This window comes from Takifugu flavidus, chromosome 7 (assembly GCF_003711565.1).
Source record: "Takifugu flavidus isolate HTHZ2018 chromosome 7, ASM371156v2, whole genome shotgun sequence".
Classification (NCBI taxonomy): Eukaryota; Metazoa; Chordata; class Actinopteri; order Tetraodontiformes; family Tetraodontidae; genus Takifugu; species Takifugu flavidus.
In genome coordinates, this window is record NC_079526.1 from 16,241,094 (window position 1) to 16,267,342 (window position 26,249).

Sequence of the window (26,249 nt, forward strand, 5' to 3'; positions counted from 1 at the left end):
AACACTGAGGGAGGGAGGAAGAAGACGATCATTTGCTGCCAACGTGTGTGTAAAGTATTTCTGTGGCTTCGTCCGCAGCAGCTACATGCTCATTGTTGACAATTCAGCTTAAACATTTACCAGAAAACTTGAGCTTGGAGAGTGCATAAAGGTGCTGATGTCACAAAATTTTTGTGATTTAAAATATCGTTGCTTGATTGATCCTGAAGTAAGTAGTGTTTAGAGCGTCTGTAGAACACGAACAGTAGCAGAAATTAGATGTGGATTGGAAGTGGTGACAGGAAATGCATGTTTTGATTTAAATTGAGCTTCAGGTAAATGCTAAAAATGTCCTCTTCATGAACCAAGGCAATGGCCCTGCCGACCCTCACAACTCGAGCGCCCTCACAGTTCCAAAACCCTGGCGCATACATGGACTGGCAGCGGGAGCGGAGAGCTGAGAAGCAGCTTGATTTGGAGACACATGCGCGGTACCTGGGACGGCAAAGCTTTTGCAATGAGAGACATGATGTCTGGACCTCCAGATTCTACTTCTACAGGAGGTAATCGATTCGGAACCTCGGTGAATTTCATAAAACAGAAATAAATCGTTTGTGAGACTCCATGTTTTAATATATCCTTAAAGTCAATGTGCCATGTTAAACAACATATGAATTAGTTTACTGCTCTATTGAGGACAAGTAAAAATATCTCGTTAATTCTTCCCACTTGTCTCTTTTTTTATTGTGTGTTTTAGCATCTCACAGTACCATAAGCAACGTCTAAAAGAAGAGCGCAAGTGTAATTTGGAGCGCCGCAAGAATCAGATCCAGACTTTTCTTCAGGAGGAGATGAACCAACTAGAGGCAGAGCTCAGAGAGTTGGACCATGACAGGAAGACACAGAGAGGTCGGCACCGACAGAAAAAAGGGGAGCATAGTACAGAGAGACAGGAAAGTAGGGAAAAGGTGGGATATTTCTTCTTAATTCCTGCAAAATAATGAACTCTGGGAGAAGGGTGAACAGGAAATGTACAACCTTCACTTTTATTTTGCCACAGGTTGAAACAGAGTTGCACAAAGACCATGTTGTCGGTCAGTGGCTGAAGCAGTTGTCTGAGAAGAAAAAGGTAAAACAATGATGTCATATCAATCCAGCCACCAGATGTGTACATCAATGACATGTCCAACACACACTACCTGCTGCCTCCAGACATGTTTGCATGATCTCTTCTGTCTCTGACATCCTCTGTCTTTCCAAACGTGCAGTGGCAAGTGTCACAGCAGGAGGAGGAAAGACGGTTTGAAAATGATTATGAGAGAACCCGAAATCTGGTTCTCGAGAGGATGAAGCAAGCAGGGCAGCAAAATAGGCCAGATGAGAAGAAGAGGATGGAAGACCTTTGTAAACACATGGAGGAACTGAAACTAAAGGAGGTAGGAGATGTGTACTTGGAAGGAACTTTTTCTGCAACATGTGAAGTTACAAATTCATCAAATTCTCTCTTAGACAACTGAACTGAAGGTGGAGCAGAAAGCTCTGATGTTCAAGCAAAGGCAGCTCCAGAAGATAGAGAAGGAAATGAAACAAATGGAAGAGAGAGAGAAGAAGCCAGAAATGCAGTAAGAGAATGTCGTCCTAATAATGTGGGATGATTTCCTAGTCTAGTCAGGCAGCCCTTTGATTGCATTTGTCCCATCAGACGATTCCTGGTGCGCCATTATCACACTCAGATGATGCAAAGAGCTGAGCAAGTGCAGGCAGAACTGGTTAGTCTGCTGAATTTCTTAACTTGTATCGTGGACCTTTGACTTTCACAAACATTAAACTCTTTTGTGCTGAACAGGAGGCTGAGCGTAAAATACTGGCAGCCTTGATGGAAGGTGAGGAAGAGGAGATGATGAAGAGGTCACACGGGGAGAGGGCAGTCGCTGACGTGGCCTGGATGGAGTGTGCGATCGAGGAGCAGCTTCAGATGGAGAGAGAGAGGGAGGCTAAGATCGAGGACCTGAACAGGTGAGTGCTTAGGTGCTGTCAAATCTGACTACCATCGCCAGTTAAACCAGGAATCTCATGTGATTCAGGCAAGAAGCTCAGCGGTTGTGGGAACAAGAGCCACAGAGGGAGAAAGAGAGAAAAGCAAGAGAGCTGCTCATGCAAAAGGTCGACTTGTTTCAAACTCAAATAAAATGTTTCTCATCGTATTCAGCATTTAATCGCTGTGCTCTGTCTTCCTCGTATGAAGGTGCTGTCAGATAAGCAGCAGCAGCTGATGATGAAGATACAGGAAAACCGCAAGGCTCAGCAGGAGTCGCGAAAGAGACGAGAAGAGCTAATCCACGAGCTAAACAGAGAGAGATCTTAGACACCAGAGAAAGAGGAGCAAAAAGCTGTCTATGATTGTGGTCTCAAGAGTTGAATCCTCAGGTTGGATCATCCTGCAAAGTTCTCTGCACAATATTGTTAGAACCTATTAAAATACAATTCCTTTTTATTGTCTCTATTATTATTGTTGGTGCAGCAGAAGCACCAGGAGCAATGGAGGAGCAATGCAGCACAGAGCAGGAGGAGGAGGAATTTCCACTCTCCTCACCACTGTGGCCCCAAGCTGGCTGCAAAATTCCTTCCAAATGTCAACGAAAACCAGGGTCCCTGGTCAGAGACAACGTGCAGAGGAATCCCATGAAGGCAGAGGATCTACTGGGCCATCTCCATGAAATCCAGAGAGATGTGGGACCATGAAAATTGATGAGATAGAATTGATGTGAAATCAGTCTCTTGGCAGTCCAGATATATTCCAAGATTTTACAAAAAGGGCAATCTGGCCCCCTCCCACCAGTGCCTTCGCTCTTCCAGAGCCATGTTGATTGCTAACGAGTCTCGATTGCTAATTTTGTAATGCGTTGAGCTCAAATAAACTGGCAATGCAGGGTTTTAAATAACAGGGAAAAGAGGACTGTATGACTGAGGAAAGAGCCACAGCTGCACTGGATTGTCCTAAACTATGTTTTAACTATATAAAACTAGATTTCTCTGATTACCTTTAAACTATTTGTGCTATGAATATAACTCTTGAATTACATAATGGAAAAGTGACATTTTTGCAATCAATAATTGCGATTTTCTCTCATTCTCTTAACCACTGTATCCCTTTGGGGATCAAGGGGAAGGTGCACAAAGGGTGAAGGCAGGGCCAGCCCTGGATGAGGTGCCAGTTCATCAAAGGGGGGAGTTTTGAGCTTTTTTGTGCTCAGTACCTTGCTCAAGCGTACTTTAGAAGAGTTCTTAAGCTATTCCGGCACATTCCCCCACTACCAGAACACCTTTGCTGTCTTGTTTGCGCTGGGGCTGGAACCAAGAACCATCCACCTTTCAGCTCAGTTCCCAACAGACTGAGCTACCACTACCCACAAGACGTTTACTTCTTAAATTTGGAGTTTTCAACTATGCAAAACCAGTAAAACGTATTTCCACGGGCGAAGTAAAATAAGTACTATTGAGAAACATTGTTATCTAGCTGATTTACCACAGTAAACGTAGTGACTAAGTCACCAAACAAGTCTGCTGGCACAGTTAATGAGCACCGATATTCTATTGCGGTAACATTTTTAAACACGTGACTTTAGAATTAATAACTGCAGATAAGCGCACTCTCTGGCGTGACGACAGAGCTGCATCTCAGCTCGATTTGCAGTTTACAGAGTTTACAGAGTTTACAGAGTTTACAGAGTTTACAACTTAACCAACCTCAACCCGGTCCGAGCCCGAGGGAGGCGGGTCCGAAAGCTGGGAGGCGGAGTTTTGGCAAGCTCGCAATTTACCACCGATTGCTCCGCCCCTACCGGAAGTGATGGCGCTCACTGCCTAACCCTTCGCCTTTACTGTAATGGTACACTTCCAAAACACATACAAAACTAAATACAAGTAAAATTACCACCAAAGAGAGACGATCGCTAGTAACTACAATGAGTAAGAAATCGGTTGACTTGCAAAAACGCACTTTTGCCAAGAAGATGGAACGTATATTGAGTCAATATTTATATGTACGGAAGGAAAAGTTTCCGAGTGATTTGAACACAACGGAGGACACGCCCCCTTTCCCGCACCCACAATGCAACGGGGTCGTGTATTAACATGGCGTCAATGGATGCTGTTTTGAACAGGGCCGTGAGATTTGGAAAATGTTATTGGAAGTAGGATCACAGACACAACCGAGCCACTTTACCAGACCGTATTTCTGGATCCTACTTAATTAGGACCGTGTTTGGCGGTGTTGAAATGGCCTTTCTCCGGTTTTATGGAGTGACTTCTTTGTGGCAAGTGTGCCACTGTTATTAATTTCCCGTTTGCTAGCTCGGTCAGGCGACCGGTCCACACGACCAACATTTGTCCGCGCTAACAGCAGAGGGGTTCTGTGGGGAGGCTTTGCCTTCTTTCAGCACAGGGAAACACACGCCTTGCTTTTAATGGTGAGCACTTCTTTCATTCGATGGCGTCTGAGTGGAAAACGTTGAAGTTGTGCCAAAGCTAAGTGGACGAGAGCTCGCTTCACTTTCATTTTCCCTAAAATGCAACAAGGTTCGCTGTCAACTGTCGATCCGGTTACATCGGATTATAGATGGGACAGGGATGCTTTGCTGCTTTTTCGAAGAGCTTAAACTGCTCCAAAAATTATAAACTACTGACGTTTTTATTGATTTCATATTTATAAATGCGAGTTCCTTCTGTCTTCCTTGTTCTGTTTTCTCTTTGAATCTAAAATAGAAAAAGGTCATTGGTTATGTGGTTTAATAGAGGAAACCTTTTTTTATTTTTAACCTGTGTTTTGCCACAGACTTGAGGTGTCCTGCTCGCTGGTCCTCCTTATTGTGCTGTCGACTCTGTTGGGCACAAGAACAACAGGACCAGAGGATGGATAAGTCCAAAAGTCCTGCAAAATTAGGCAAACAATCTCAGCCCAGAGGAGCCAAACCTTTGTCTAAGGAAAAGACCAACAAAGATGGTCACACACACATGGAGGAAACTGTGACCACAACCAGGCGACAAGGAACTCTCAATGCTGTCAAGGAAGAACACAACCCAGGGAGCAGTGGACCAGGAAAGATGAGAGGGCGCTCCTCCAGGCTCACCAGGCTGAGCGGAAGAACAAATTTTGGGGAAAGCGGCAAAGGAAAAGCTGCCAATTCACATCAGCAGCAGGTTACAGAAGCTCCTGATTCTCCAGGGTCTTATTCTACCGATAGCAGCCCCTCGACATACAGAGAGACCGGCTCTCCTGTAGTCTCTGGTATGACTGAGAAAGACCTCAGAGAGCGGGCCGGGGGAGGTTGCTGACTTTAACTTGGGTCAATGGTGTTGTTTTACCGTCTGTAGGGCTGAAATCTGGCCCACTGGTGTGTGCGCCTGTGGAAGAAGGTGCAGAGGAGAAGCCCGTGGTGGAAGAAGGTTCCATAACAGAGCAACAGTTGGGTCTGCGACAGGCAGAGGAGCGCCTCTGCAGAGATTATATCCACCGACTGTTGAAAGTAAAGCAGCAAGCATCATATATGGTCTCCCTTTAGCCTTATATTGTAGTTCACAATGCAGGGACTGTTGCTTACATACATTAGCCTTTCGGGCATTAAACCTCATACCATTTTTTCCCCTCTGTATCTTTGTAGCAGTCCCCCGAGTATCCAAACTACCAGTATTTATGCAAGCTCTGTTCTGTGCACATCGAGAACATCCAAGGAGCACACAAGCACATCAAGGAGAAGAGACACAAGAAAAACATCATGGTTTGGGGATTTTAAAGCCCTCTTGCATTCAAATTCTGTGGTTATTTTTCTGATTGGCTATTTGAAGTGTTTTAATGTATCAGGAAAAGCAGGAGGAGAATGAGCTGCGGGCACTGCCACCTGCCTCTGCCGCCCACCTGAGAGCCTTGGACATCTCCATCCATAGAACTATGAGGGAGAACGGCATCTCCGAGGACGACTTTGGGGCCCGGAAGGCTGTGGTCACGACGATGGAGGAGATCATCCGACGACACCTCCCAGGTTTGGACATGTGCTCGGCCTTGAAGCTTTATGTTTGCCAAATCGCCACCAAATGAAATGTTCCTTTTGTGTTGTTAAGCTTGTTCGCTCCGACTCTATGGCTCAACACTTACGCAGTTTGCCTTCAAAACGAGTGACATCAACATAGACGTCACCCACCCGTCCTCGGTAAGTCTGCCGTTGTGATGCGTGGTGATGGAGCTTTGGTCTGTCAGCTGATCCTCTTGTGGTCTTTGTATCTGCTCAGATGACACAACCTGAAGTCTTAATTCAAGTTCTGGAGATCCTGAAGAACAATTGTAAGTTTTATTTTGCACATCATAAATTGAGCTGCTGTGGCTGACGTTATCAACCTCATCATATCAGTTAAATGCACGTCTCTTCTTTTGCTTTGGTCCAGATGTTTCTTTTAATGCAGAAACAAGCATGTGTACAGTCAGTTTTGGTTGTTTCCTATTTTTCTGTCATTCGTGCAGCTGACTTCTCTGAGGTGGAATCAGATTTCCACGCCAAAGTTCCTGCTGTGTTCTGTCGTGACGTTAGCAGGTAACTCCTCCACCAATGAATAACAATTGTATGGAATGTCAGAGTAATGTCACGACTTCCCAGTCACGAATGAAGGTTGTGAATCAGGAATTAAATGAATTCTGGCTTCTCCGCTATTTTTCTGCTGTTGAACTTGCGTTTCTCTGCAGCGGCCTGCTCTGTAAAGTGACTGCAGGGAACGACGTTGCCTGTCTGACCACCAATCACCTGGCAGCTCTGGCTAAACTGGAGCCCAGACTGGTTCCCCTGGTGCTGGCCTTCCGGCACTGGGCGAGGGTAAAGCTTCTTCTGCTGAAAGAGAAAGGCAGAGGGGATTGGGACTGATCCTCTTCCTGTGCTTTTCCTCCTGCTGTAGCTGTGCCACATCGACTGCCAGGCTGAAGGCGGCATCCCCTCATACTCGTTTGCCCTCATGGTCATTTTCTTCCTGCAGCAGAGGAAGGAGCCCGTCCTCCCCGTCTACCTGGGGCACTGGGTAGGTCAATGGGAAAACAAAACTGTCTTCTAATCTTGACACAAATAGGACAATGGACCTTCTTTTGTTCTCCTGATTATAAAAATACAAGGGAAAAAAATCACCTGCATTCAATTCACAGAATCTAACCAAGTAAAAGGAGGATCAGAATCACACCTTTTTAAATAATGGTCACTTTCTGTTAGTTTTATAATCACCCAAGACTTAATTTCTGGCAGATCGAAGGATTTGAAGTGAAGCATGTGGACGAGTATCATCTAACTGGAATCTCACAGGACATGTTTGTGCAATGGGAACGCAGACCTCCGACCTCCACGGATGGACGAGGGGAGAACCGCTCCGAGGCTCGAGGGGACGGCAAAGCCAAACCCGAGCAGATAAAACTAAATGATGCACAATGTTCGGAGGGTTTGGTGAGTCTGACAGTACATTTAAACAGCTGGGGGGGGGGGGGGTTGGCCCTGGTTACCACACGGGTTTTAACATGGCCTATTTTTCCATTAAAGTCTCGGCTAACCTTTGACCTGAGTAAGAGTGTGTCACTGGGCCAGCTGTGGTTGGAGCTGCTGCGGTTTTACACACTGGAATTTGCCCTTGAAGAGTACATCATCAGCATCCGCTTTAAGGGGCTCCTGTCCAGGGAGATGAAGAACTGGCCTCGCCGCAGGCTGGCCATTGAAGGTGAGCCAGCAGTCTGAATGTGGTCCCGTAGGTCTTAAAGAGAAGCTGTATTCCCTTGTCTTTCCTCTCTTAAGATCCTTTTGCCTTGAAGAGGAATGTTGCACGCAGCTTGAACAGCCAGATGGTATTTGAATACATCCAGGAGCGTTTTCGTACTGCCTACAAATACTTTGCCTGCCCTCAGAGGAGGCACGGAGGGGGGGCGCTCAGAGGTCACCAGTTGGCCAAGCACGGCACAAAGGTGGAGGAACTTGATGGAGAGACTCCCATCAGGAACAAGGAAGATGGGGTGAAAGATGATCTCAGCTGTAGACTCACAGGGTTAACGGAGGATGAGAGTGACAAAGAAGATGGTGGTTCACATCTGTCCACAAAGATGGGGGAGAAGACTTTAGATACCAGCCTTATGGACATGGTTCTCAGTGATGAGAGCAAACCGTCCCCCTCCCCCAATGGGCTGCTGGACAGTGAAGAGGAGATGGGCAGCGTCACACGTCAGGACGTCCCATCAGATCACCTCCATTACGTGTTTGATAAGATGATCTTCACTGGAGGGAAGGTAACTGCAACAACCTCGTTGACTCTTTCTGAATATGTAACCTTTAGGAAATAAACACCCCCTCATAACTGCCGAGCCTGGGCCCTGTGAACTGAAACTACAGAAAAGCTCCGGCACTTTAGTAAAGGGGAGCGTCTCTAGCCCAGGATGTTCAGGGCTGCATGAAAACAATTATTCTCATGATTGAAAAGCTTAAACATGGTTTCAGCCTCCAACGGTCGTGTGCAGCATCTGCAAACGTGATGGTCACCTGAAGGACGAGTGTCCAGAGGACTTCAAGAAGATCGAGCTGAAGCCTCTGCCTGCGATGACGGAGCGCTTCAGAGAGATCCTGGACGGGCTCTGCAGACTGTGTTACTGTGAGACATCAGCACTTTCTCTTCTCAACAGATGTGTGCACGTATAGAGGCCCCGTGGCCCTTCCAACGCGTCTGTTTGTAGGTTGGTTGGTTGTGTGATGCTGCAGCTCTCACTTGTGCTGTGTCTGTAGTTGAACTGTCACCGACACATGTTGAGCAGCAGAAGAGGGAGCAGATCCTTGCTAGTCTGGAGCGCTTCATCAGGAAGGAGTACAATGGTGAGCAATACCCAAGAGGAAACCTCACCATTCACCCTCATGATGAAAATGGCTTCCAGTGACAACTGAATGGACGAACCTGAGAGGAGCAGCATCTCTCTGGGATGTCACCAACAGCCTGTGTGCGTGCGTGTGTGTGCGTGCGTGCGTGTGTGTGTGCGTGTGTGTGTGTGTGTGTGAATTCACAGAGAAAGCGCAGCTTTGCTTGTTTGGCTCCTCCAAGAACGGCTTCGGCTTCCGTGACAGTGATCTGGACATCTGCATGACCCTGGAGGGTCACGAGACTGCAGAGGTAAAAGCATATTTTACACAGGTGACATTATGGAAGCTGGGGGGGGGCAGGTGAATCTTTAATCATTCCTTTGTTTGAACAGATGCTGAACTGTAAGGAGATCATCGAAGGCCTGGCAAAAGTTCTGAAGAAGCACACAGGTGAGTGAAGTTGCCCTCACATCCGTCACAGCTCCATTCAGTGGAGGACAGAGTCTGACCATCAGCTCTCGACTCCACAGGTCTGAGGAACATTTTGCCCATCACAACAGCCAAAGTGCCTATTGTGAAGTTTGAACACAAACAGAGCGGTCTGGAGGGAGACATCAGCCTGTACAACACCCTGGTGAGTGACCCGTCCCAGCAGAACAGGCCTCCAGTGGCCACGCCCACAAACGTCGCGTGTGTGTGCACGTGTGTGCAGGCTCAGCATAACACCAGGATGTTGGCCACGTACGCAGCTCTGGATCCACGCGTGCAGTACTTGGGCTACACCATGAAGGTCTTTGCAAAGGTCTGAAGGACTGGTCTCTGGTGCCGCGCTGACGTCTTCACGCTGCCCCAACACTAACGGGCCTGTTTCTGTGCAGCGCTGTGACATCGGAGATGCATCCAGAGGAAGCCTCTCCTCCTACGCTTACATCCTGATGGTGCTCTACTTCCTGCAGCAGAGGCAGCCGCCGGTCATCCCCGTCCTGCAGGAGGTACCGACCCGACTGTCGCTTCCACTCAGGTCCTGAACAGAATGGGACTAAGGGGTGGTTTGTACTTTTCAGATCTTCGATGGTACGACAGTCCCTCAGCGGATGGTCGACGGCTGGAACGCCTTCTTCTGTGATGACCTCAGTGACCTTGTGAGTTTGGCGAGCGGGTCGTTGAACGCACCGTTACAGAAACATCTGATGGTAAAGATGGAGGAGAGGCAGCAGTTGTCCATCAGTCTGTCCTGTCCGCAGCACCAGGTCCTCTCCTCGCTGCAGCCAAACACGGAGTCGGTGGGGGAGCTGTGGCTCGGCCTCCTGCGCTTTTACACGGAGGAGTTCGACTTTAAGGAGCACGTCATCAGCATCCGGCAGAAGAAACGCCTCACCACCTTTGAGAAGCAGTGGACCAGTAAATGCATCGCCATCGAAGGTGCTGCGCTGGCGCCTGGCTCGCCTGCACGCCGCCGCCGCCTTCTTCTCCTCTCCTCTAACTCCTCTGCTCCTCCCTTCAGATCCATTTGACTTGAATCACAATCTGGGGGCTGGAGTGTCTCGTAAGAGTGAGTGTGTCCATCAGAGCTGCTGCGGCCTCTCCAAGAGTTGCATTTAATGACTCCTTTAAGTCACTGTTTCTAACAACCAGTGTGACCTCACCTGGGAACACCTTTCTTTTACTCCCTGTAGTGACAAACTTCATCATGAAGGCTTTTATCAACGGGAGGAAGCTGTTTGGAACGCCCTTTTATCCCGTCCCCAGCACGGAAGTGGTAGGTCAGCTGTGATGGGAGGGTCGGGGCCTCCTGGAGAGACTCACCACGCTGTGTTCTGCTGCAGGACTACTTCTTTGACTCCAAGGTGTTGACAGATGGCGAGCTGGCGCCCAATGACAGATGTTGCAGGATCTGCGGGAAGATCGGACATTACATGAAGGACTGTCCCAAGAGACGCAGGTTGGCTGAATAAAGAGTGAAGGCCAAAGGTCGGGTCAGGAACCTGAGCTGAAGCCTCAGATGGCTGTGATCCAGCAAGGGTTCCTCTCCCAACTGGGTTGGACCCTCTCTGGTCTGCAAACACTGATGGACACTCAGGATCTGGACTTCATTCAACCTTTTGCTTGTGCGGCAGAGTCAAGAAGAAGGAGAACGACAAAGACGAGGACGTCAAAGAGGAGGAGCGGGAGCTGAAAGACCGGCGTTGCTTCCAGTGTGGCGACCCGGGCCACGTGCGGAGGGACTGTCCTGAGTACCGCCACCTCAAGCAGAGAGCGGCTGCAGCCTCAGGTGTCCCCCAACACTCCGGGTCACAGTCACTCTTCCTGTGGTCACGGCCACCCATGACCCAAGGTTCTCTGTCTGGTTCTTCCCCAGCTCACGTGGTCCGGAACATGGGGGCCTCCCAGTCCCTCCCCGTTCCCCAGGCGCCTGCAGATGGTCCCGGAAGGACCAGACAGTCCTCTGAATGTGTCAGTAAAAAGCTTTTGATCCCCACAGCTGTGAATGTTCAACCTTGATCAGAAGTGGAGTGACGGAGTGTCTGTTTCTCCCAACAGTCTGATAGTCGGCAGACCCCCCCGTACTCCCCACAGCCTGCAGCCGGCCCCCAGGCCTTGGCCCAGTGCTCCAGCTCCCCGCAGTCCACCCTCAATAAGAGCAGCCCTGCGGGTCCGGCCAAGCAAGCCAGCCACCCCCAGGTCCCCCTGCCCCGTTTCAGCTTCCCACCCTCTAACTCTGGCCAGTACCACCCGGGGGCGCTCACTGCGCTGGGGCTTCTTCCCTCCCACCACCCAGTCCACCTCCCTTCCACCTCTTGGCCCATCCACGGTCCGGTCCTCACCTCATCCTCTGCCACCGTGGCCTCTCCGCCCGGCCTGAAATTCACGCTGCGCTCCCCCTCGGGGGGCGGCTGCCCGACAGGGGGCTCCGTGAGCAGCCCCGGCCCGATGAACCTGAATGACCCCAGCATCATCTTTGCACAGCCGGCAGGGAGGCAGCTGGGCGTGAGTGGGCCGGGACGGGGAGGACACTGGCACAACCCCCTGGCACAACCGGGCTCGCTGCTGGGCAACGGCACTGTGGTGAAGTCAGGTATTCACTGGGTGGACTGGGTCTATGGAGAGTCCTGGACTCGGATTAGTTCCAGGAAAGGTTCCTGTTGCTGAGCCAGCTGTGGTTGCTTGGCCTGGAGAGGAGTCGGTCTGTGCTGAGCTGCTTCTCTTCTCTCCTCAGATTCAGGCCAGCCAGCCCAGTTTGTAGGTGTGAGCCAGAGCCCACGCCTGTGGGAGCACAGCAAAGCCGCCCAGTCTCCGTCCTGGCCCTACCGGATGCCCCAGAACTTCCCCCAGCCGGGTAACGGAGGCTACCAGCCGGGGAAGGCCTACCTGAACCAAGGTGAGGAGCCTTTTCAGGTGGCTGCTCATCAAACCTCTCAGAATTCTCTCTCACGTCCCATTTTCTCTCCTCCTCAGGTTCTGTTCTTCACCCAAATCCAAACTTCCCGCTTCTCCCACAAGTCCGACATCCAGTAAATCTGAATTTTATCCAGCAGAAGAAATGAGGCTCACATCCTTTTATTAATTAGATTTATGGTCAGTAATGCAACAAATCAATTATATCCTCTGCACCATTCGATCATGAGACTTTAAAATGTATTTTATCATTTTGTACAGTTTTTTATGTTTGATTTTTTTGTCTCATTACATTGATTTGTGATACAAATGTCAAATATTTTAATACCCCCATTTTTGCGGGGGTCCAAAAAGTGTTTTTATTTTATGTGTAAAGTAAGGAGGACAGATGTAAACCTTTATTTTTCTTAGCTGTATTCATACTTTGCTTGCCACAAGACGAAGGCTTTGGATAGATGTTTGTTTCAGAAACAAGCTAACGTGTAAATCTAACCGTGTAGTGCCAAACGCAGGTCCAAATAGAACAATAAAGCAAGGAAAGAAAAGCCAAACCTGATGTTTCTGTTGTTGCTCCGCACCCACAACTCTGCTCTCAGCAGAATCAGCCGTCGTTTCCAGCTTCTGGGTCGGACCCATTTCAACCACCCATTTTAAAGCTGAAACAGAACAAAAACCTTCAGACACTTTTGCTTTTATACACTGAAACTAAAAGGTCGACTCGTCTGTGATTGAACTGGAAGCGATCAGAACCCAGCGGTCAGAACCCAGCGGTCAGAGCCCAGCGGTCAGAGCCCAGCGGTCAGAGCCCAGTGATCAGAGCCCAGCGGTCAGAACCCAGTGATCAGAGCCCAGCGGTCAGAACCCAGCGGTCAGAAGAAGAGCCCAGCCATGGAAACCTCCAGACACGCCCTCTGGGACCTAACCTTGAAAAGTGGCCCATCAGGGAAGAAAGAAACCTTCAAAGGAGCTTGTTTAGGTGGATTGTTTAGGAGCTTGTTTAGGTGGATCTTCTGTCCACAGTTGGATCAGACCTGAACCTGTAGAACCTGAAGCTTTACGGGACGGGACACGGGACACAAGGGCTGTATTTTCAAGTTCTGCTCTCAGCCAGTTCAGAAATGGAGAAACCTTCTGGAGAGAGGGCGAAACGTCAAGATCAGTCCAGTGGACACAGACCGTCCCTTGGATAACTGACCTGGATGAACCAGAACCTTCTGCTGGCCGAGCTACCACAAAAGAATAAAGGTAAAATAACAAAAGAATTATAACAATTGAAAGAGAAATGGCTCCTCCTCACTCACAGGAGAGGTCGTCCCAGACTGTCCTGATGGACCCAGGTGGACTGGGTCCATCAGGTGGACTGGGTCCATCAGGTGGACTGGGTCCATCAGGTGGACTGGGTCCATCAGGCCCCAACATCCATCAGCTGTTGCTGGACTTCTGATATCAGTCAACACCTCCAGCTCTGGTTCTGATGATGGAATGCTGAATTGACCTTGAAGGCATTTTCATAAACAACACATCTGTGACATTGTTCATTGTTGTTTTAGTTGGCTTTTATATTTTTATTGGTCATTTCTGAGCAATTTGACATTTTCCGCCTGACGTATTGAAAGTTTTGATTTTAATGACTGTGTGAAATGTCACAAATTGAAAATCGAAATGATCAGGCAACCTCTTCTTCTTGTATAAAATGTCAGGTTATTTCTGCAGCGTTCACTCTAAAGGTCATTAAGACTCATGTTTTGGTTAGTTTTCACCGCCGCTGACCGGAAACATCGCAGGTTCCTTCCGTCCTTTTTGAAATTGAATCTAAACGATTTTACCGCCCCCTCGCGGCCAAATCAATTAGTTATCAATACAAACTTAATTACAATTTTTCTAAGAAAAGCGGAAATATACTAAATATACGGATCATTTCAGTATCATCTATATGTCGAGACTACCTAATAGATTGTAACTTAGTACTTGTGCACCTGCAATATTTAATATTTTCAGCGATTATTCTGATTCTGATTCTTTTCCTCTCCATTAAATCCGATTCTTAAAGCAAAAGTAGATGATTAATCTTACATTTTATTTATGGCAAATTAGCATTTTGTTTCAAATAATTTGTTAATCATTAAAAATGTATTTATTTGCATTATTTAATTTGTATGTATTTTTTTTAAATGTATATATTTTGAGGAAGATAGAAAATTTGACAGTTTCGCGACAGAAAAGTACTTTAAACCCAGAAAATCACTCTTCGTTCTAAATCACCGTTAAGCTCTTATCGTTAAAGCTTCGTGTTTTGAGCTCCACGGGAGGTTGAAAGAATTCTTAATTCCTCTCTGGGACCACACACAACCACGGCCCTGACGTTGCCGTGGAAACGGCTGTCGGAGCGGAGGGACGCCTTGGATGACGTGTGATTGGCCGAACGTGGACGTCATTCAGGCTAAATCTGCAATTCCATTGGTCACCTTTCCGCTGGCGCTGTGGAGCTGCACGCTGATTGGCCCATTTAGCCCCAAGCCCCGCCTCCGCTTCACACGGTCAGAGCGCAGCGGAGGAGGCGCTATCACAGCACCGAGCTGAGGCGGATTTTACACCGTTAAAAGTTGTTTTTCTCTTCTTTCCCTCTTTTAGAGAAATGTAGAAACCTCGCGAACGCTTTGGTCGCCATGATGGAGGAACCTGCGACAAGGCAAGTGCTAAATCTGCGAGCTGTTAGCGAACTTTAGGTTTTTATTGGGATTAAAGAATTTAATCTATTGTCTGTAACCCACGCGGATTGTGAGGACCTGAGCGGAGACACGCGAGACTCATCGGTGTCTCCTCTAGCAGGGACCTGGACATGGCCCTGTCAGACGGCGCTTCCGACGATGAAACACCTCCATCGCTACCCGCAGACGGGGGGAGCGTCCGAAAGGTACACGCGCACGGGCGCACGGGCGCGCGCCCACATCACGAACCTTTGGAGATAATGTCAGGATTGGACAAGGCCGCCCGGCAGGAGCCACACGGGCAGCTCTGCGTCTGCCGGCCACCCTTTCCAGCACCTTGGGCCCCTTTGAGCACCTTGGGCCCCTTTGAGCACCTCTGGGCCCCTTTGAGCACCCTTGGCAACTTTGGGCCCCTTTGAGCACCTCTGGGCCCCTTTGAGCACCTTTGGGCCCCTTTGAGCACCCTTGGGCAACTTTGGGCCCCTTTGAGCACCTTTGGGCCCCTTTGAGCACCTTGGGCAACGTTGGGCCCCTCAGGGCACCCTTGGGCACCTTTGGGCCCCTTTGAGCACCTTTGGGCCCCTTTGAGCACCTTGGGCAACGTTGGGCCCCTCAGGGCACCCTTGAGCACCTTGGGCCCCTCAGGGCACCCTTGGGCACCTTTGGGCCCCTCAGGGCACCCTTGGGCACCTTTGAGCACCTTTGGCCCCCTTTGGGCACCTTTCACCTCCAGACAGCTGGTTCTGTCAACAAGGCGTTAATGTCTCATTCGTGATTGGACGGTTCTGTGGGGACACCTGCTGATGTCCACACCCTTTAGGACAGGACAGGGGACGTCGGCTGGAGGCTTTTTAACTTGATCTGCTGCCTCAGATGTCAGAGGAACGTTGGTCCTCCTGGGCAGACGGGGGAGCCGGGCCAGAGTTCTGATCCACGCAGGATTATTCCCAACTGTGTAAAGAGAAACATGCGGGAATAAGGAACGGGAGTGTGTTGACACTACAGCTGCTCCATGTGTCAGCGTTCCGTACCACTGTTTAGCTTTAGAGTGGGACCTGGTTCAGGGTTAGGACCTGGTTCAGGGTTAGGACCTGGGTTAGGGTTAGGACCTGGGTTAGGGTTAGGACCTGGGGTAGGGTTAGGACCTGGTTCAGGGTTAGGGTTAGGACCTGGTTCAGGGTTAGGTTAGGACCTGGTTCAGGGTTAGGACCTGGGTTAGGGTTAGGACCTGGTTCAGGGTTAGGGTTAGGACCTGGTTCAGGGTTAGGGTTAGGACCTGGTTCAGGGTTAGGGTTAGGACCTGGTTCAGGGTTAGGACCTGGGTTAGGGTTAGGACCTGGTTCAGGGTTAGGACCTGGTTCAGGGTTAGGACCTGGGTTAGGACCTGGGTTAGGGTTCAGATTCTCAAACCTCTCTTGTGTTTCCTGATCCCCATCAGGGATGTGACCCTCTCGCCCAGACGCAGAGGAGCAAACTGCAGCACCGCCGCGCTCGCATCAACCAGCAGATCAACAAGGAGATGCGCATGAGGGCCGGAGCAGAGAACCTGTTCAGGTGAGGGCCGGAGCAGAGAACCTGTTCAGGTGAGGGTGAGGAGCAGAGAACCTGTTCAGGTGAGGGTGAGGAGCAGAGAACCTGTTCAGGTGAGGGTGAGGAGCAGAGAACCTGTTCAGGTGAGGAGCAGAGAACCTGTTCAGGTGAGGAGCAGAGAACCTGTTCAGGTGAGGGTGAGGAGCAGAGAACCTGTTCAGGTGAGGAGCAGAGAACCTGTTCAGGTGAGGGTGAGGAGCAGAGAACCTGTTCAGGTGAGGAGCAGAGAACCTGTTCAGGTGAGGAGCAGAGAACCTGTTCAGGTGAGGGTGAGGAGCAGCTCCCAGCGCCGCTGCAGCAGGTTCTGCTGTGCTGCTTAGCGTTTGCTAGCTTGTTGACCTGGTGACTCTTGAGATGGGAAAGGTCAGAGAAGGTCAGAGGTCAACATATCCCAAACAAGATCTCAAACCAACAAATGTTTCTAACCGACAAAGAAAAATGTTGAGTTTATTTTGAAGATAAAAACCTGAATTCAATGACTGCAGATGCATTTCAAGAGAAACGTCCTGAATCCTGAATCCTGAATCCTGAATCCTGAATCCGGTTCTCGTATTCATGTCGACACCTTCACACTTAAATCAGTGAAATTCTTTAATTCATAACAAATGTTTTTCACCATTTTCCACATTTTACTGTTGATCTGACAGTTCAGGGGGCGAAGCCAGAGTTCCTGGAGGGTGTCACACACACACTCACACACACACACTCACACTCACTCACTCACACACTCACGCACGCACTCACACACTCACCCCCCCCACACACACACCCACACACTCCCCACACACACACCCACACACTCACTCACACACCCACACACTCACTCACTCACACAAACACACTCACCCCCCCCCCCACACACACACACACATACACCCCACACACACACTCACCCCCCCCACACACACCCTGTCCTGTTCCCATGCAGAGAAACCAGCAGGGCCCCTGCAAAGCTCAGCCCTTGTTTGTCTGGCAGTCAGACTTTTTTGTTTGTCCTCACTCTCACTCACACGCACACACACACGCACAAGGCACACGCACACGCACACGCACACGCACACGCACACGCACACACACACACACACACACACACACACACACACACACACACACACACACAGAGCTTAAATTCCAAAATGGTCCCAAAAACCAAACTGGCACAAAAATATGAGGTCTTCACTCACCAGTCAGACCCTCCACAGCAGCCCCCCCCCCCAACACACACACACACACACACACCCAAAAACTACAACTAGAATTTTAAGTGAAGTGTGTGTGTAAAGGATATTTGGCAGTTAATTTAAAACTGATTAATCAGATTAGCCTTGACTTGATCCTAGAGGCAGTTGTGTTATTGTGTGTGTGTGTGAGTGTGTGTGTGTGTGTGTGTGTGTGTGTCTGGGGGGGCTGACTGGATTCCTCTGCATAAATGTGTTTGATCTTTTCTGTCTCTGCTGTTGTTGGTTGTGTAATTTTGGGATTCTCGTCATGTTCACGTGATGGCTGCAGGTGTTGAGATACGTCACCCCCGCTGTCGGTTAGGTTTGATATTTGGGTTATGGCGAGTGCACAAACACGTGCGCTTCCCTGGAACATCTCCATCTGCTTTGTTGTAATCCACCGATGTCCTGCGCTGATGTGGCGTCTGCGTCCCTCTGCAGGGCGACCAGCAACAACAAGGTGAAGGAGACGGTGGCTCTGGAGCTCAGCTTCGTCAACTCCAACCTGCAGCTTCTCAAAGAGGAGCTGGAGGAGCTCAACAGCAACATGGAGGCCTATCAGACGGACAGGTAGAGGCTCGTGGACCCTGTGGGTTCAGGCCAGGAGCTTTAATGTTCAGACTCATGTGCAGCTGCAGCTCAAGGGAGGGATAAATCACTGATTACAGGCTAATTAATCACCCAGTGGTGTGTGTTACGTCCTGGGGGTTCTTTACCATATGGGCTAAGTCTTGGAATTAGCTGGGCTCATTAGCAGGATGAAGGAGCCTGTTGGGTCTGAAGGTAAACAGATGGTGGGGCTGGCATCACTGTTGTTGAGCACACACACACAACACACACACACACACACACGCACGCACGCACGCACGCACACACACACACACACTCTCCCACTCACACATTCTGTGTTTATTTCTATTCCCAGCGAGACCATCAACGTTCCCATGATCCCACTGGGGTTAAAGGAAACCAAAGAGGTGGATTTCACACTTCCCATCCAGGTGAACTGTCAGATCTAGAGACCCCCCCCCCCCGTTTTAACGCTGTCCCTGTTTGTGGGACCTGCAGAACCAGGAGCCCCTGATGACCTGTAGGTGATATTGATCCAGTCCAAATTCTGTTGAACTTAGAAAGGAAAACTTCACCAGTCCATCAAGCTCAGGTGGACGGGGGGTTACCATGGCAACCGAGCCGTTAAGCTGAGCATTGTTAGACCTCGGTGACATACGGGGGGATTGTAGGCTGTGATTCCTGAACCTCTGCAGGTCCCCAGCTGGAACCCGTCCTGGGCCAGTACAGATGAACCCTGCTGACACGTTTAATTGAACCCTGAGCAACAGTGTTGAGGCAGTTAGGTGATGTGTTGCATTAGAGGAGGTTCCTCACAGCTGATGCTGGCGTTGGCCCCCTCCCCTGACAGGACTTCATCTGCGAACACTACGGGGAGGACAGCTCTGCGTACAACCAGGAGATCAAGGAGCTGATGGAGCTCAGACAGGTTCTTAAATCCACCCTTCGTTAGCTTTCATCTCTAATCGGACGACAACACTGCAGATGATAACGTTGGGACGTTCCTACCAGGCGATGCGCACACCGAGCCGGAACCAGGCCGGCCTGGAGCTGCTGATGGAGTACTACAACCAGCTGTACTACCTGGACCAGCGCTTCTTCCCCCTGCACCGGACCCTGGGTGTGCTCTTCCACTGGTACCCCCTTTATATCCGCCTTCTGCTCCTGTTTGTCCTGAACCACTGAGACATGTGGGCCGTGGTGTGTCCTTCAGGTACGACTCTCTGACAGGCGTCCCATCGTCTCAGCGCACGCTGGCCTTTGAGAAAGGAAGTGTTCTGTTCAACGTGGGCGCTCTGTACACCCAGATCGGCGCTCGGCAGGACCGCTCCGCCGTGGCCGGCATAGACAGAGCTGTGGACGCCTTTCAGAGAGCTGCAGGTACTGAAACCTTTGATTCCACGACACCGTTTGGTAAAACCAAAGTATCCACGTGTCCACGCCGTGCGGCTTCATGCTTCTGTCTCAAAGGTGCCTTTAACTACCTGAAGGAGAACTTCTCCAATGCTCCCAGCCTGGACATGAGCAGTCCGTCGCTGTGCATGCTGGTCCGGCTGATGGTTGCCCAGGTGCAGGAGTGTGTGTTTGAGCGCCTCACGCTCACCACGGCGGACACACACTTCACTTCGCAGCTCCGTCTGGCCCAGGAGGCTGCACGGGTGAGTGGGCGGGTCACAGCTCCCACCGTCCTGCTGCTGCTGACGGCCGCCTGGCCCACGCACGTGTGTCTCTGCAGGTGTCAGACGTGTACGTGCTGGTGCAGCAGACCATGACGCAGCCCCTGATGAAGGACTACGTGCCCTTTTCCTGGGCCTCCATGGTTCAGGTCAAGTCCGAGCACTTCGCAGCTCTTTCACACTTCTACGCTGCTGCTGCTCTGTGTGACCACACCCGTAAGAAGCAGAACACGTCTCCCCAAACCCGCTGGCTTCATTAACCACACCGAGCGATGCCTTTACTCCAAACCCCTCAGTGTGTGCTGAGCAGGAGGAGCAGCAGGAGCAGGAGGAGCAGGAGCAGGAGCAGGAGCAGGAGGACAGCCAGGAATCAGAGGAAGCCTTTCTTCACTTCTACATCAACGTCCCCGCGGGACCGTCACTCAGCCAGATTTTACAGGACCCGGAAAAAAGGAGGAGGCTTGGTGGGTGCACATGCACGTGCACACGTGTGTGAAAACATTTATGCTTCACTGATCAGTAACCGCTCTGTGTGTGTGTGTGTGTGTGTGTGTGTGTGGTGTGTGTGTGTGTGCGTGTGTGTGCGTGTGTGTGTGTGTGTGTGTGCGTGTGCGCGCAGGTAAGGCTCACCTGAGGCGTGCTGTGATCAGACACGAGGAGGCCATGCGGGTCCACAGTCTGTGTAAGGTCTTGAGGAAGATGGACATCCTGCAGGACGTGCTGGCCCTCACACACAGACGTTCCTTGGACAAGTACTCGGAGCTGGACCGGGAGGATGACTTTGATGAAACCGCCGAGGCTCCAGAGATCCAGTGTGAGTGTCTGTGAGGAGACTCTGCTCTGAGGTTCTGGACGTGATGGCGCTGGTGTCCTCTCTTACAGCTCTCACCCATCAGAAACCAGAAATCACCCCACCGGACTTCTCTACTGTCCAGGTCACCGATATCTTCCAGAAACTGGTGAGGATCCTGGAATGACTCAAACCAATGCTGCATTGTCACAAAGCAGAGCAGGTCAGCACCACAGGGGGGGTGTGTCTGGGACACCAGGGAAGGAAGAACCTGTCAGAACCTGCTGACAGAGCTGAACCCTCTGGGTCACCACCAGGTGCTGCTTGTAGCTCCACCCTTCAGGTGGGCTGGTGCAGATCCAGGTTACCGTCCTGAGCTTCTGTGATAGAAACCCACCTTCATTTGTCCTGAACTGTGCTGCTCAGTGGACACAAGCTCAGCAGAACCTGCGGTTGTTCTACTTGACCTGTGGACCTGTTGCTGCAGGGGCCCCTGTCTGTGTTCTGTGCCCGGGCTCGCTGGGGTCCTGTTCATGTGATCGGCCTGCGGAGGAGGGAGGGCGGCCTGGGGCTGACGCTGAGGGGAGACTCCCCGGTCCTGGTGGCTGGAGTGGTGCCCGGAGGCTGTGCCGCGGTGAGAAGCTCCGCCTCCATCACACACGCTGCTTGGAATGATAAAACATGTCAGAAGACGACTTTAACGACGCCACCGTTGGAGTTTATAGAATTACCGTCTAACCAATATCTTTTCAGGAGGCGGGGCTAAGGGAAGGAGACTATATAGTGGCTGTGGACGGTCAGGACTGCAAGTGGGCCAAACACGCCGAGGTCGTCCACTTGCTTAAGAGCTGCGGTGATCGAGGAGTAGAGCTCAGCGTGGTCACGCTACACTCTCACGACACGCAGGTAGGTGTGGCCCACCCACGTGACCACCATGTTTTAATGGGTGCTGAATTAGCACGACATGCGTCGGCAGGCGGAGAGGAGGGCCGCCATGCTGTCCCACAACAAGGATAAAGAAAACACACGGCAGCACTTCCTGGATGGAGCTAAGGGGCAGAGCTCCGCCTCCTTGTTGAACTGGAACAGGAAGAAAAAGAGGGACGGCGGCAGCGGCACCAAGAGACTTGCAAGCACCTTCAGTTTGCCTTTTGGAAGCATCAGAGACGCCGAGGTGATGTACTGAGTCCAGACTGGGGATCAGACACTCAGGGAATAAGTCAAGGGAGGTGCTGATCCACCCCCACCAGCAGGGGGAGCTGCAGCCCAACGCACCACTTCAGAGAACCGGAGCTGATGGGAAGGTCCCGATATCACCTCAGCGTTGCGACGCTCAGCTCAGGAACGTTGCAGGACCCTTCTGACCGTTCCCTCAGAATAGTTTTAGGAGGATCCTCACTTTTTAAACTCGACAAACTTTGTAGCTGTCAGTTCTTTTAGGTCAACGTGGAGAATCAGAGGCCACCAGCAGCAGTGAATATGAAGCTGGAGGACCTGACCCCTGACCCCTGACAGAGCCCCTCATAATCAAGAAGCTCCATGTGTTCTGCAGCCAGCCACCAGGGGGAACCACGTTTACGGTTCCTCTTTACACACGCGTGGACATTAGACTGCAGAAGGGGAGCAGGAAAGACCAAAGGACCAGAGCTTTGATGCTGGATTTGATGTAGCTGCACGTTAGCACAGTCCCAACTTCCAGATCAAGTTGGCCGAAGCACTTCGGAGCAGCTCCAACGGAGCGGGAACGTCACCAGGAGGCCGTCCTGCTCCCAGGAGGCCGTCCTGCTCCAAGGAGGCCTCTTAGGGGGCCGTCCTGCTCCCAGGAGGCCTCTTAGGGGGCCGTCCTGCTCCCAGGGGGCCGCCCTGCTCCCAGGAGGCCTCTCAGGGGACTGTCCTGCTCCCAGGAGGCCTCTTAGGGGGCCGTCCTGCTCCCAGGAGGCCTCTTAGGGGACTGTCCTGCTCCCAGGGGGCCGCCCTGCTCCCAGGAGGCCTCTTAGGGGACTGTCCTGCTCCCAGGAGGCCTCTCAGGGGACTGTCCTGCTCCCAGGGGACTGTCCTGCTCCCAGGAGGCCTCTCAGGGGACTGTCCTGCTCCAGGAGGCCTCTCAGGGGGCCGTCCTGCTCCCAGGGGACTGTCCTGCTCCCAGGAGGCCTCTCAGGGGGCCGTCCTGCTCCCATGGGGCCGTCCTGCTCCCAGGGGACCGTCCTGCTCCCAGGGGGCCTCTTAGGGGACTGTCCTGCTCCCAGGAGGCCTCTTAGGGGGCCGTCCTGCTCCCAGGGGGCCGTCCTGCTCCCAGGAGGCCTCTCAGGGGGCCGTCCTGCTCCCAGGGGGCCTCTCAGGGGGCCGTCCTGCTCCCATGGGGCCGTCCTGCTCCCAGGGGGCCTCTCAGGGGGCCGTCCTGCTCCCAGGGGGCCGTCCTGCTCCCATGGGGCCGTCCTGCTCCCATGGGGCCGTCCTGCTCCCAGGAGGCCTCTCAGGGGGCCGTCCTGCTCTCAGGGGGCCGTCCTGCTCCCAGGGGGCCTCTCAGGGGGCCGTCCTGCTCCCAGGAGGCCTCTTAGGGGACTGTCCTGCTCCCAGGGGGCCGTCCTGCTCCCAGGGCTCCCGGGGCGTTTTTACTGTAGTTATTTCTCCAGGATTTTCTAAATGTTTGTGCCATTGTCTCACTCTGGTTCAGGAATCAAACTTAGATGATGGAACTAAAAAAATGCAATTTCATCACATAGAGAGAAGTGATTATGGACTAGGATCCAAGACAATATGTTCCAGAAGGTTCTTTATAAAAATAATGTGTGACTATAACTGTAGTTTGGAAATTAAAGAGCATTTGGGATTTTAGTTGAGAATGATATGAATATGTATCATACAGAATTCAAGAAATGTCCTTAATATTGTCTTAATTTTATTTTTTGAAGCTTTGACCATCCCTGAATGATTACATTTGGAGATTTGCACTGTAGGTTTTTTCCATTTCTAAATAAAAATCAACAGTTATTTTTCAGTCCTGTGGAAGAAAACATCATTGTTACCTGGTTGAACCATGAGAATCTGTGAGATTATGTCCCTATCAGTATTGAGCATATACTCACGCAGATATACACACCTGTGTGTATGTATGCCTGTAGCATGTAAACCCACGTGACCAGAAACGCATTTGTAACCGGATAATTGGACGGTGGCGCCGCCTGGTGGCAGCTTCAATACAACAAATGTGCAGATTCAAATGAAACCGTTTATGACAGAAATCTGAAGCAACAACCCAAATCATCTGATTTTAGTCTGGTGACTGAAACATTGGCCTTGTTTGGTTTCGTTGCATCCAAGCTGACGTGCGTTTGCCAGCGATGAGAACCACTTGATTCTAAAAGTTCGGAAGCAAAGGTGTCGCCTACGGCGATCGTCCAGGAGCAGCTGCTGCCAGGCCGCTCTGTTCCAGCTCCGCTATCACCAACATGTGTTTGAACTCAGCAGGATGGTGGTTGAAGGTCTCAACCAATCGGAACGTCTCCTGCCTCTGCGTGCCGTAGAACAGCTGTACCTGATTGGCTAAGCACTGCGCCTGGTGGACAGTCTGGAAGACAGAGGACGGGACATGTGGTTAAACCGTGCCTGTCCCTCCGTCTTGTCCCCCTCAAAATGTCCTTCAGCTGAGAGGACAAAGGACGCGCTGTTATCAGAGCATGCAAGAGCACAGGTGAGCGAGTGGGGATCAGGTGATCAGGTGAGGATCAGGTGATCAGGTGATGGAGGCGCGAGACTCAGAGGAAGACTTACGATGAACTTGGAGTCCATCTCGGCCGTCATGAAGACCAGACCCTTTTCCTGCTTCAGGTCTGGGTAGTGATAGAGGATCAGCTGACTGGGGGCCTGTTCCCCCAGGGTCTGATGGAAGAGCAACTATCAATGAAGCTGTTTGGAACTGTGAGAGCAGCTGCTGCCTTTATCACACACACACACACACCACACACACACACACACACATACACACACACCTGGATGTTGATGAGGGATGTAAAGTGCAGCTGGTCTCCCGACCACTGGCCGATGAAGAACTCGTAACCTTCCTTCTGAGGCAGCGCGTACAGGAACTGAGGTGGGAGGAAGAAGAAGGAAGGATGAGGGTCTGAGGATGAGGGTGAGGGTCTGAGGTGAGGGTCTGAGGGTGAGGGTGAGGGTCTGAGGATGAGGGTGAGGGTCTGAGGGTGAGGGTATGAGGTGAGGGTGAGGGTCTGAGGATGAGGGTGAGGGTCTGAGGATGAGGGTCTGAGGGTGAGGGTCTGAGGGTGAGGGTCTGGGGTGAGGGTGTGAGGGTGAGGGTCTGAGGGTGAGGGTCTGAGGGTGAGGGTGAGGGTCTGAGGATGAGGGTCTGAGGGTGAGGGTCTGAGGGTGAGGGTCTGAGGATGAGGTTCCGAGGGTGAGGGTCTGAGGATGAGGGTGAGGTCTGAGGATGAGGGTGAGGGTCTGAGGATGAGGGTCTGAGGGTGAGGGTCTGAGGGTGAGGGTCTGAGGATGAGGGTCCGAGGGTGAGGGTCTGAGGGTGAGGGTCCGAGGTGAGGTTCTGAGGGTGAGGTTCTGAGGGTGAGGGTCTGAGGATGAGGGTCTGAGGGTGAGGGTCTGAGGATGAGGTTCTGAGGATGAGGTCCGAGGGTGAGGATGAGGGTCTGAGGATGAGGGTCTGAGGATGAGGGTGAGGGTCTGAGGGTGAGGGTCTGAGGGTGAGGGTCCGAGGGTGAGGGTCCGAGGATGAGGGTCTGAGGGTGAGGGTCTGAGGTGAGGGTCCGAGGGTGAGGGTCTGAGGGTGAGGGTCTGAGGGTGAGGGTCCGAGGGTGAGGGTCCGAGGGTGAGGGTCCGAGGATGAGGGTCTGAGGGTGAGGGTCTGAGGTGAGGGTCCGAGGGTGAGGGTCTGAGGGTGAGGGTCTGAGGGTGAGGTCCGAGGGTGAGGTCTGAGGGTGAGGGTCCGAGGGTCTGAGGGTGAGGGTCCGAGGGTGAGGGTCTGAGGTGAGGGTCCGAGGGTGAGGGTCCGAGGGTGAGGGGGAGGGTCTGAGGGTGAGGGTCTGGGGGTGAGGGTCTGAGGGTGAGGGTCTGAGGGTGAGGGTCTGGGGGTGAGGGTTGCGTCATCACGCCACAACCAGCTGCTTTACCATCGGGCAGGAGCGCGAGCGGCCGTGCATCAGCTCGTAGGTGGACGTCTGTTAACGAGGAGAACACAAGGTGAAGGTGCACGTCTGTTAACGAGCAGAACACAAGGTGAAGGTGCACGTCTGTTAACGAGGAGAACACAAGGTGAAGGTGCACGTCTGTTAACGAGGAGAACACAAGGTGAAGGTGCACGTCTGTTAACGAGCAGAACACAAGGTGAAGGTGCACGTCTGTTAACGAGGAGAACACAAGGTGAAGGTGCACGTCTGTTAACGAGCAGAACACAAGGTGAAGGTGCACGTCTGTTAACGAGGAGAACACAAGGT

At 51.5% G+C, this 26,249-nt stretch overlaps 4 protein-coding genes across 6 annotated transcripts in view; 3 read left to right on the forward strand and 1 right to left on the reverse strand.

Moving 5' to 3' along the window:
- Positions 1-351: 351 nt before the first annotated feature.
- LOC130528276 (trichoplein keratin filament-binding protein-like) lies at positions 352-2,902 on the forward strand. The gene is made up of 9 exons (XM_057037439.1): positions 352-542; positions 737-947; positions 1,040-1,108; positions 1,248-1,415; positions 1,489-1,601; positions 1,682-1,748; positions 1,826-1,995; positions 2,064-2,142; positions 2,225-2,902. Exons 1-9 carry the CDS (start codon positions 352-354, stop codon positions 2,342-2,344), a joined length of 1,188 nt encoding a protein of 395 aa, XP_056893419.1. The 3' UTR covers positions 2,345-2,902.
- Positions 2,903-4,088: 1,186 nt separating this feature from the next.
- tut4 (terminal uridylyl transferase 4) lies at positions 4,089-12,784 on the forward strand. The gene is made up of 30 exons (XM_057037432.1): positions 4,089-4,448; positions 4,814-5,266; positions 5,353-5,504; positions 5,640-5,756; positions 5,840-6,017; positions 6,097-6,185; positions 6,265-6,316; positions 6,494-6,563; positions 6,713-6,839; positions 6,919-7,038; positions 7,257-7,451; positions 7,545-7,719; positions 7,794-8,278; positions 8,487-8,637; positions 8,769-8,855; positions 9,044-9,147; positions 9,230-9,287; positions 9,368-9,471; positions 9,550-9,639; positions 9,716-9,829; positions 9,902-9,979; positions 10,082-10,259; positions 10,342-10,389; positions 10,514-10,596; positions 10,664-10,779; positions 10,955-11,109; positions 11,197-11,291; positions 11,379-11,913; positions 12,055-12,216; positions 12,294-12,784. The coding sequence occupies exons 2-30, from the start codon at positions 4,891-4,893 to the stop codon at positions 12,380-12,382; spliced, it is 4,383 nt and encodes a 1,460-aa protein (XP_056893412.1). The 5' UTR covers positions 4,089-4,448; positions 4,814-4,890; the 3' UTR covers positions 12,383-12,784.
- Positions 12,785-14,756: 1,972 nt separating this feature from the next.
- On the forward strand, positions 14,757-23,785 carry rhpn1 (rhophilin, Rho GTPase binding protein 1). 3 transcript variants are annotated; one of them, XM_057037434.1, is made up of 16 exons: positions 14,757-14,922; positions 15,063-15,147; positions 16,380-16,495; positions 18,193-18,321; positions 18,677-18,752; positions 19,172-19,249; positions 19,333-19,457; positions 19,535-19,701; positions 19,792-19,979; positions 20,057-20,213; positions 20,294-20,461; positions 20,617-20,811; positions 20,880-20,956; positions 21,275-21,421; positions 21,541-21,693; positions 21,764-23,785. In XM_057037434.1, exons 1-16 carry the CDS (start codon positions 14,900-14,902, stop codon positions 21,971-21,973), a joined length of 2,094 nt encoding a protein of 697 aa, XP_056893414.1. In that variant the 5' UTR covers positions 14,757-14,899; the 3' UTR covers positions 21,974-23,785. The 3 variants fall into 3 exon arrangements, with proteins under 3 accessions (XP_056893414.1, XP_056893413.1, XP_056893415.1); XM_057037433.1 differs by having other exon boundaries at positions 14,758-14,922; positions 15,060-15,147; XM_057037435.1 differs by lacking the exons at positions 14,757-14,922; positions 15,063-15,147; positions 16,380-16,495 and adding an exon at positions 16,511-16,794.
- Positions 23,670-26,249, reverse strand: part of atpaf1 (ATP synthase mitochondrial F1 complex assembly factor 1) — a 4,117-nt gene continuing 1,537 nt past the window's right edge. The window contains exons 6-9 of the mRNA XM_057037440.1: positions 25,926-25,973; positions 24,777-24,872; positions 24,559-24,666; positions 23,670-24,355 (exon numbers count right to left, since the gene is read on the reverse strand). Coding sequence (XP_056893420.1) covers positions 24,173-24,355; positions 24,559-24,666; positions 24,777-24,872; positions 25,926-25,973 — 435 coding nt within the window. The 3' untranslated portion in view covers positions 23,670-24,172. The remainder of the gene's footprint in view (positions 24,356-24,558; positions 24,667-24,776; positions 24,873-25,925; positions 25,974-26,249) is intronic.